Source organism: Polypterus senegalus, chromosome 8 (assembly GCF_016835505.1).
Source record: "Polypterus senegalus isolate Bchr_013 chromosome 8, ASM1683550v1, whole genome shotgun sequence".
NCBI classification, from domain to species: Eukaryota; Metazoa; Chordata; class Cladistia; order Polypteriformes; family Polypteridae; genus Polypterus; species Polypterus senegalus.
In genome coordinates this window covers 10,426,679-10,437,691 of record NC_053161.1, presented here as the reverse complement: position 1 = coordinate 10,437,691, position 11,013 = coordinate 10,426,679, and the positions used below count along the sequence as shown (strand labels likewise).

Genomic DNA, 11,013 nt, shown 5'->3' with positions numbered 1-11,013 from the left:
TGATTAAATACATTGCTTTACTATTCTTACTTTCAAAAACTTACTGATTACACTGGACAACACCCCTCAAAGGTTTTGCATCCTAAAAAAATTTGTAATTATGATAACCAGCTTCAAGGTGACTACAAAACAATTTCCGATTGACTGCATCATGAATAAATCTGGAGAAAGGGGACATTAACTTTAATTGATATTAGCAAGTTTAATTGCTTAACACTAGAATTACCAGAGCCTACGAAAAAAACTCGTAAATCCGTCCCACCTTAAATTGCTTCTTAAAATCGTTCACAGCTCTCCACCAGCGTCTTTTGTCATCTAAATGTGCTGATAAAAATCAGGCTGCAAGCAGCCGGCTGTTCCATCCCCCCAACAACTTAGAACGTGCACAAACTTCTCCCAGCTCATGCCTTGATCGATTTTCTGCGAGTGAAGTGGAGTTTTAGAGTGGAAATAATAGATCATTATTTGGAACACACGCATTTCATGTCTGTTCCGTTTCTACAGTAATCTGTGTTAACACACTGTTAAAACAGAAATGTTTTTTATATTCTACTAGTAGATGACAAAATGTAGGCATAAACTTCAAAACGTTACGGACATGTCTGCATGCACTTTTTGTGGCATTACGCATGTATTTTTTGAGCATGTCCGTACCAAATAAATAACATTCGACGTTTTGAAGAAATCATTTTATGACATGATTTACCTTTATTTACTTACTAACTTCCTAAAGCCTAAAGTCACAAGTAGTGTGCAGAGGGCATGCTCAAAACTGTGTGTATGCCATGAAAAGTGCCTGCTGACACTTTAGTATGCAAGCAATGGTATGTGCACTCTTGCTCCGATGTAGAAGGGAGCGGAGTTTACCTCTGTTACAACTGACTAAAAAAAAAAAAACAAAAAACAAAAACAAAGCTAACCTTTACAAGTATCATAAATTACACCGGCTGTTACAGACTGAAATCAAATGTATGTTTTTATTCTAAAATAATAAGACTAAGAGCAGTTTACTTCTCAAAACGGAGTGGTGCAGGATCGAACCCGCAACCTTTTGATTCCTAGTCAGCAGCTGATTCTATTGTGCCACAGAAGCAGTCATAAACAACGGGTGTCAATATCGTATGTTAAGGCGGCTTTTTGTTTCTGCAGTTATACTTTTGAATAAAAGCATAATTGTTGTGTTAGATTTGTACCTTTTGTGAAAGTATGTGTGTGATACTTCAGGCTTCATACATTATATAGTTTATGCCTACATTTTGTCATCTACTTGTCATCAATCCTTCTATATAAAAGCGGTCGGGATTATCCTTCCGTCCGTGAGTGCTATGCAGGCGCGGAGTTTCACACATGCCCCTTCCATTTTGCAATGCACGATGGGATTTTTAGTTTCGTTTTTCCAGGTAAAAGACAATTTTCTACTCCAGACTGTGCGAGTAGCACGGAGTTTTACACACGCCCTGTCCATTTTGCAATGCACGATGGGATTTTTAGTTTCGTTTTTCCAGGTAAAAGACAATTTTCTACTCCAGACTGTGCGAGTAGCACGGAGTTTCACACACGCCCTGTCCATTTTGCAATGCACGATGGGATTTGTAGTTTTGTTTTGTTTTTGTTTCGCTCCCATCGTTCCCTTGATTTTGTGTGCGATGCGCTAGAAAAATAGACAAAATTATGTCTTTGGAAATAATTAATGTTGATGGGAGTATAAATGCCTCACCGCGTAGTAAATATCAGGGGGGTTCAAAAGGGCGACCTCAATATAGAAAAAAAGTTTAAATTTCATCACAAAAATAAACGAGTATTAAAGTAATACCGCTCAAATGCAATATAACCAAATTAATGAGTTTGTATAAAATATCAAATTGATCTACATATTGAATTGCCTTAAGAAGTGGTCAACTTAAAAGGCGGGTGAGCCTAGTAGAATATAAAAAACGTTTCTGTTTTAACAATGTGTTTACACAGATTACTGTAGAAATGGAACAGACATGAAATGCGTGTGTTCCAAACAACGATCTATAATTTCCACTCTAAAACTCCACTTCACTCCCAGAAAATCGATCAAGGCATGAGCTGGAAGAAGTTTGTGCACGTTCTAGGTCGGTGGGGGGGATGAAATAGCCGGCTGCTTGCAGCCGGATTTTTATCAGCACATTTAGATGACAAAAGACGCTGGTGGAGAGCTGTGAACGATTTTAAGAAGCGATTTAAGGTGGGACGGATTTATGAGTTTTTTCGTAGGCTCTGGTAATTCTAGTGTTAATGATGTTGACACAGTGCATTAACTCAACTGAACTTAAATGTTTTGCCGATTATCTTTTTGTACTCAGCATCTGATGCTTCTCATTTCAGCATCCAATGATAGTTGGCCAGTACTGATGGATTCCACTTACCCCGACACCACTTTTTCATTGTTGCTGTGTCCCAGCAAAACCTTTCACATTGTTGGTCACAGGCTGCCAGAAGATTAGCAGAGAAGTGTGAATTTAGAAAATGAATCTTAAAACAATGTTGCACTTTATAGTTTTTATTCTTGAAACATGTCAAATAGCTGGAAGGAGTTTGGTGTTCTGTAGTTATGAATAAAATTATCTCAAGCCCCACTAAAAGGCCTTTGAACTGCATTTCACAGACCATGTGTCTAATATGTGGACAAACAAAAATGCCATCGCTGATTTTGGCATTAGTTATGTGTGGAAACATCTGTCTTAAATGCGGAAATGCTTCACCTTTCACGTTCATTACTTCAATAAAACAATTTCAGCAGCTCAATATTATGAAGAGTAGGCAAAAAAAAAATCTTTGTTGGGTCAGCAAGTGGTTTAAATACATTTTTCTGTTATAGAACCAAATGATTATGGAGGGCCAGTTCTTTTTAATGTGTTGAGACTATTTAGCATGGCTGTCCAATTCAAAAATGAAACACTACTTGGCATACTGGAGTACTGCATTGCACATAGCAGTTACACTACCTTTAGGTCACTACAGATGCTCCAATTGTCATACTTATACAACATGTAGAATTAGATCATGCAAATCACAAAAACAGGCAACTGCAATAAAATGTTAGACAAGAAAATAAAGGTGATTTGTGATCAGTACCCAAAATCCATTAAAGTGTTCAAGAAGGAAAGTCTTCCTTGTCCAGTGTTATAAAAGGAATGTTGAATATGGAATGTCTACAGTGAAACTTACAGCAGAAACTACGGAAATGAATTATAGGTGCCATAGTATTAAAGCTATCTAGGTCTTTCATATCAAGTGAAACAACTAATACATGCATAAAAAAGCTGAAGAGTCAAGCATAGTTTTGAATTAAACAAACCTTGAGAGCTAATTGGAACTCCAGCAGTTTGGTGTAACAGGCAGCTCGGTTGCTATAAAGTTTGGCATCATCTGGATTTCGACGAATGGCTTCACTGTAGTGCTTCATAGCCTGAGGATAGTCACCTGGGAATTCAAAGAAGATCGTAATGAAAACAAGTCCTGCAGCCACTTGATCTGAGCATATACATTAGAAAAATACAAACAAATCACTAATAAAAGGCTGAATCACTCCCTCTGTTTTATAAACCTGGTTTGGGGTAAGAAAAAAAAATCCTATTCTCAGCACTAATTTTCTCTGCACAATGCGGAAAAACAGTGCAAGGACAACCAAATACTAAACTATTCTGCATGCTCACATATGAATGCATTTCAATATCCTGAAAAACATTCCCAAATGCTGACTTAGACCCATTTTATATTGACAGGCCATTTTAACCTGTAGTACCAATGATCTTATCTTTTAGAACAGATTACACTTTGGATGTTTTTATGCGTTATTACCTAACAAATTAGCAGAAACATCCATTAAAATCAATGATGGCAGTGTTTAAAATGTGTAAAAGCTGAACAAAAAAAATATGACATTGGAAAACTTCTTTGCTTTTTGTAAAATTAGGGCATCTGACTAAAGGCCTGCACATACGAGGTGAAAAGATGACATTTGGGACGTTTTAATGGGTTGTGAACAAATACATTGCCCTAAATGTAGTTAAAAATCTATTAAAGTCAATGGTGGGGCAAAATTGACCCGAAAGACATGGCAGGAAGAAGCTGTATAAAATTATGGGATATAGTAGTATTTTATTACCTGTTTATGAATTGGGGGTAATGAAATGTCACAAATTTTTCTGAACAAATGAAATTATTAATTCCAAACACAAAACTGGGTCAAATTTGACCCAAAGGCACTGTAAGGCAGGGGTGGCGTACGCCGAGTGCCGAAATGGCTGCAGGTTTTCATTCTTACCATCTTCTTAATTAGTGACCAGTTTTTGCTGCTGATTATTTCTTTTAATTAACTTGACTCAGGCCCCATAGTTGTTTCTTTTTCTTTACTTAGCAGCCAAACAATGAGACACAAAACAAGCCACCACATGACCAGCTCCCCTGTGCCCATTGCACAATATCTGAAATTAAAGAGAGGTGATGGTCTTGGTAAGGTTGATCTCTCAGGTCACCAAACTATTTTGACGGTGCTCTTAGAAAGAACAGAAAAACAACAGTTTTTGAAATGTGTGCTGTGGCAGAATGAGAGCAGCAACAAGCCATGGAATTAAATAACGGGTTTAATTATCAGCAAGAACTGGCTTATCATTAAGAAAGTGATTGGAGTGAAATTGGATGGAGTTTGAAGCCCCAGTTTAGCTGGTCATCTGTTAGCTCGTTTCAAATCTCATTTCTGCTTGGCTGTCATCTAATGACGAAAGGAATCAATTCAGAGGGCTACTAAAGTGATGGGGGAAAAAGTTAATTAGCCTTATAGTATATAGTTCGCAAGTAATTGTGCAATACACAACCCTTAGCATTTTACATCTACACTGAATGCGTTCCCAACTAGCACAACCAATGTTGCTTTGCCTTCTCTGGCCATATGGTTAATATGGTTTGTCAAAACTCAACTGCAGAACTGTGATAGAGAGGAGATTCTTGAAATGAGAAACTCTTGCTGAGGTCATAACAGTTCACTTTTAAAAATATAACAGCAAAAATAACCACCACAGATAAGACACCCGAGGATAAAAAGAAATACTAGGACGCGAAATAAACTTACAATATCCTGTTTAAATATAACGTAAGGCAGGCACATAACTGAGTGCAAAAGGCTATGTACATAATGAGAATGTTCTTGCTTACTGAAAAGGCAAGCAAGATAAATACACAGTTGAGAAACTGGTATCCTGGATCCTTGATGTGCCCAACCATCTACTCAATATCAAAGTAAAAATATGCTCTTTATTATCCATCTATTTACAAAATCCTTTACTGGGTAATCAGAAGTCAAAGCCTATCCATGTTGCATGTCATGCAAGGCAAGAACACAAATCAATATAATAATGGGATGTCAATCAGTTACACAGTACACTCACTCATACCTATTGACATCAGATCAACAGGAAGATGCCAGTTAATCTAGCATGCATATTTCTTAAGAGAGAGGGAGGAAACAGGAAGAGTCACAGAATACCCAACCGAGCATACAATTAAACTGCAAAAGGTAAGAAAAGCTCAGACAAATTATGGAACCTTTTCTTCCCCTGAAAAAAAGCTACTGTTACAGCAAAACAACATTAACATGCGGTATTATCATTAAAATTAAAATCAGTATCTGATGGAAATGTTTATTGAAACCACCACCTCCAATACCTAGTTTGAAACTAGTACAGTAATCCTTCCTCGATCGCGGGGGTTGCGTTCCAGAACCCCCGTGATAGGTGAAAATCCGCGAAGTAGAAACCATATGTTTGTATGGTTATTTTTATATATTTTAAGCCTTTAGAAGCTCTCCCACACTGTTTATAAATATTCTCCACAGTTATATAGTTAACCTTCGTTTATCGCGGTTAATCCGCTCAGACAGATAAATGAATTTCCACGAAGTAGGATTCTTTATTTATAAATCTAATATTTTCGCAGTTAGAGCATAGAAAACCTGTTTACGACCTTCTAAATACGTTTTTTAACACTATTACAGCCCTCTAGACATGAAATAACACCCTTTAGTCAAAAGTTTAAACTGTGCTCCATGACAAGAGAGAGACAGAAAGAAAAGTAAACAATCAAAAATCAATAGGGCTGTTGGGCCTTTAAGTATATGAAGCACCGTGATAAAGGGGCCGCAATGAAGGGATCAATGTGAAGGTAGTCTTTCAGCATATTTTAGAGGAGCGTCCGTATCTTCTAAGCAAACAGCCCCTCTGCTCACACCCCCTCCATCAGGAGCAGATAATGTCAGAGATAAGCAAACAATCAAAAATCAATACAGGCTGTTAGAGCTTTGAAGTGTGAGAAGCACCGCGCAGGAAGCATATCGTATATCATTGAGGAGTTTTATTTAATACGTAATACGTGTTCTGATTGGGTAGCTTCTCAGCCATCCGCCAATATCGTCCCTTGTATGAAATCAACTGGGCAAACAAACTGAGGAGGCATGTACCATAAATTAAAAGACCCATTGTCCGCAGAAATCCGCAAACCAGCGAAAAATCTGTGATATATTTTTTAGATATGCTTACATTTAAAATCCGTGATGGAGTGAAGCCGCGAAAGTCGAAGTGTGATATAGCCAGGGATCACTGTACTGTGTACAACTAAAAAGTGTCTCTTGCGGAGAAGGAGCGGAAACTTAACTGCATTAATCTATGCATTAATTTATAGTATACATACATTTATGATAAAAAACGTGTAGCTTGAGTCATTGATATATTTAACATTTAAAAAATTGTTCAAACAATATAAAGTGTTCAACTTTATCAATTCTGCCCTTTTTCTATTATATTTTAGATCAGATTATAATTTAGCTTTCTTTTAAGCTTTAACAGAGAATTGTAAAATATTCACATTTCCGCTCAATTGTAATTTAACATTTCTTATTCAACTCATCATCTATCCATTTATTACTGATACACACAACAAAATGGAATATCCACTACCATCAGACCTACAAGGTGAAATATCACCACACAGGAAATTATTCATAGAAATATTTAACAGTGCTCCACTCAAACATTCAGCAAATTTGACCCGTTAAAACTATAGGTTTGCTGTTAAGTTTCAATGACAATATCACTGATTTAGTTCAAGATGAAAGTGTCTTTTATATTCAAAAATCAAAAGGGCAAAGAAAACGGCAAATACTACTTTAACATATACCTTTCTGGAAGAATTCATTGCCCTTATTCTTCTCTTCCAAAGCTAAATCTGGGTTTATATATGCCAGCCTCTCTTGCTCCTTCAGAATTTTCTCAGCCTGTCAGATTGGGAAGAAAGTTTTAACTTTACCATTATTATGAGAAAATGTATAACAAGGCAACATATAGGAATCAGTCAATGGTAAGGAAAACCCCTGGAGTCTATACTGTACTAAGGTGTATGTATTAAATGGACAAGCAAGTGAATACTCCAAAGGGCAGTGAAACAGGGTAGGATTACCTGCAAGGAAATCCTCTTCCAGAAGATAGAGAGGAATTTTCCCTATAAAAGATTCTTTCGTCTCAGATAAACCCTGCAATCAATGCAAAGCACGGCCAAGAAACGGGAGTTACAGCAAGACACACATCTTCACAGTCTAGCCAACTTACATACAGAGAATATCCATATTGTTTGACTCATCCACCTAACTGCAAGTTCAGACTCCCATTTCCCTCAGTTCAATATGAACTGATGAGGGTCTATACAGCATACTGCCACAAGTGCTCCACTAGACATCTGTATCATGCCTTATTCCAACGTGTCCCACATTGCGGAAAATTAGCTACTAGTGTAGCTCTCTTCATTCCCAAATAAACATACTACTATAATTGAAACGTGGCAAGCAGGAAGGCATACCATTAGGCTGTTTTATCTAGTCTTGTGCCCAGCTGCATTTTCAAATATAGTCCATTTACAGATTTGAAAACTCCTGACATCATTCAAATGATTATCAATGTTCAAAGACTGCGTTGTACTCAAATATTTCTCTCTTCTTAAGGGATCCAATAATGCTCCATAAATTAATAATTCGACTTTTATACCAACCTTGATTGGAAATGCTAGATTTTCATTATAATATACTATAATTATATACTAGTCCTTTCAATAGGGGAAAAATAAATCAAAAAAGGTAAAAAGATTACATGTTTTTTGATTCACTGTAATGGTACACTCTTGCCTGGAGTGAAACAGGAGGTAGAGGCTGTCCTATGCATGACCAACTATGCTGGTTTTGATATAATGTTTCTGGTACACTGCTTTCCTCAGATTTTTTTTGATAAACTAATATTTTTTGGTATTCTGTACAAGATGTGCTTTGCTCCATCTACTCTTTCATAAGCAGTCTTTTTCTAATCACATAACTGTTTGTTGGATACTTCTTTATGAATGATGCACTTTTAACACACTCAAATTAATTTCATGTGTAAATACATCAGTAGGGGAGCTTTTCAGACATAATTACGCAATAAATCAAGAGATGGGCTGCTGGAACAGTATCTGTCCATGACAAAGGGGTCAACTGTTAGGCTAATAAAGAGGAATTTGGTCACTATGAAATACAAGAAGTGCTAAAACATGAATCCCTTGCATATGAGGCAGTTAATCTCCTAGACATCATATGCCCAGATAGGACAAACATTAAATAAATACAAGTTTGTAAGACATCTATAGATGAGAAAGTCTTTTCCTTAAGGAGGGTGTAAAGAAGGGTGGATACAGGGAAAGAAAGAGAAGCACACAGTGCAGGAGAAGCAGAAGAATGAAAAACTAAGGTGACATATATGCTTATTCACTAGACAAAGGAAAGAGAAACTAGTGCCAAGTGAGAAATGTCTTGAGAATACGCATTTGTGTTTACAACCCAGTAGCTGTTGGACAGCCAAGTGTTATAAACAAGAGGCTCAGCCTAGACAGGTGAAATAAATGTTAAAATCAAAGGATTTCATATATCAGTTGAAAGTATTTCACAAAGAAGTACATTACTGAAGTACAAACTGCTGACTGTTGAACCAATAAACATCTTTAAAAACATTTTACCTGCTGGCACTTCTTCAGCACATCTGGAGTCCTGTGCTCAGCGAGACTCTTATTGAAAAACTGAATGGCTTCTTTATATTGCTCCTGTTTAAAATATGAATTCCCAATTCTTGCATAAGCCCTGTCATGAAAAGGTTAATGGTAGTAAAATTTCAATAGTACAAAGAGAATTTCAAGCAGAATCATTTAACAAGACAAAAGAAAACACACACATCACACCTAACAAGACATCAAAAGTCTCTATTACCCAAAGGCCTCTTTTATAAAATAAAAATGATGCGTTGAAGGACCCTATATCTGAATATCCAATTTGCTTAAAAAAAAAAAAAAAGTTTTATAAAAACATCCATATGTATAAATGTTCCTTGCTCCTTCTGACGAATAGCCCATCTATAAAATTACAAATTATCTTAACATTGTACGTACGATATGGAGTATGAAACTCATCACAACCCCTTATTATTTAAGCTGAAGTACGCCAATTTCTCCCAACACAGTACATTGTTGTGGCACTGCTCACAATCAAACAGTTCTTTAACATTCTATAATGAATTAGTTTTTTATTCTCAATGAAACGGACCACCATACTCACTTGGCAATCTGTCGATAGTCTTCACGGTTTTCTCTGCCAACTTCAATAGATTTCTCACACAGCTCTCTACAACGTTCATACTCAGCTTTCTCAAAATATACAGCTGGCAAAAGCAAAAGTGAAAAGGTTCAGTGACCCAGACAGAAAATTAGCACATCAAGAATTTACTTAGTTTTTCCATAACAATTAAATTTCTTTGACTTTTACAGTTCATGCCTTACCTGCTTGGTTGCTAAGATAGGTCATGTTAGAAGGATCAAGCTCGAAGGCTGCCTCATAATGTTTCAGTGCTGTCTCAAAGTCTTTCTTTTTGTAAGCATCATTGCCTTGTTCCTTCTCTTTTAAAGCCTGTTAACATCAGAAAGCTTACTAAATGAAGTACGAAAAGACTACCCAATACATGACATTTTCCCACATTTACATTTTTACAAACCGGAAAAGAATAAAGAAAAGAATAATGCACTAGTGCTCCATACCTGTAATCTGGAAAAAAAGAAAAGAAACCTCAGCCCTACAAAGACCTAAGAATTAAATACCAGTAAGTTAAACATGCATATTAATATGTTGGTGGCATCTCAACCTTTCTATTAAAACCAAGTTAATCACAATGCCTCAAACAGCCCTATGAATAGTTTGTTATAAATACTTGAGGCCCTGAATAATTTTCAGATCTTTTAACATACAGTGTTTACAAGCTTTTTAGTACAATTCTGTGTATAATTGTGGTGGTTGAAATGGCTCCCCATTCTCTATGTAAAGCACTTTTAAGAGTGAGAAAAGTGCTATATAATTATAAATAAAGAATACACAAGATAATGTTACAAGCATGTACAAAAAATAATCAATGGGGTTGTAACATCAAGTAAAGTTTTTACATGTTGATTATTCTCCTGCTTAATGGATTATGGATATATACCCCCCATACGCTCCCTGTAAAAGGATTTTATTCAAGATTAAGAGGGGAAAAAAAAAAAAAAAAAAGACATTGCTCTTTTACCTTCTTCTTGTTCTCTGGTAAATCTTCATCTTTAGGTTTTGGGGTAGCATCTTCTTTCTTGGGAGGTGGGGGAGGAGATGGTTCTTCATCTTCATCGTCGGGTGTCAGATCAACACCAGTGAGTACACTCAGTGTTGGTATCAAACGTGGGTCCTGCAAATTTCTAAGAAAAGAATGCAAATTATAAGTAAATAAATATATTTACAACAATCAAGAATTTTTTACAAAAAGAAAAACATTTGAACCCTTTAACCTAACTAATATTTGCAAGGGGAAACAGCACACAGGTTTTGTGCAAGGACATGAAGCCATTTAAATTTATTGACTACAAATCGTGCTGAAATATGTGAGTGAGCAGATGAGTGCTCCT

At 36.3% G+C, this 11,013-nt stretch overlaps 1 protein-coding gene across 1 annotated transcript in view; it reads right to left on the bottom strand.

Annotated features, from left to right (window-relative positions):
* The window catches only part of stip1 (stress-induced phosphoprotein 1), a 57,911-nt gene that overhangs the window by 20,235 nt on the left and 26,663 nt on the right, over positions 1-11,013 (bottom strand). Inside the window, exons 5-10 of the mRNA XM_039760706.1 lie at positions 10,644-10,806; positions 9,868-9,994; positions 9,647-9,749; positions 9,055-9,175; positions 7,198-7,294; positions 3,326-3,450 (exon numbers count right to left, since the gene is read on the bottom strand). Coding sequence (XP_039616640.1) covers positions 3,326-3,450; positions 7,198-7,294; positions 9,055-9,175; positions 9,647-9,749; positions 9,868-9,994; positions 10,644-10,806 — 736 coding nt within the window. The remainder of the gene's footprint in view (positions 1-3,325; positions 3,451-7,197; positions 7,295-9,054; positions 9,176-9,646; positions 9,750-9,867; positions 9,995-10,643; positions 10,807-11,013) is intronic.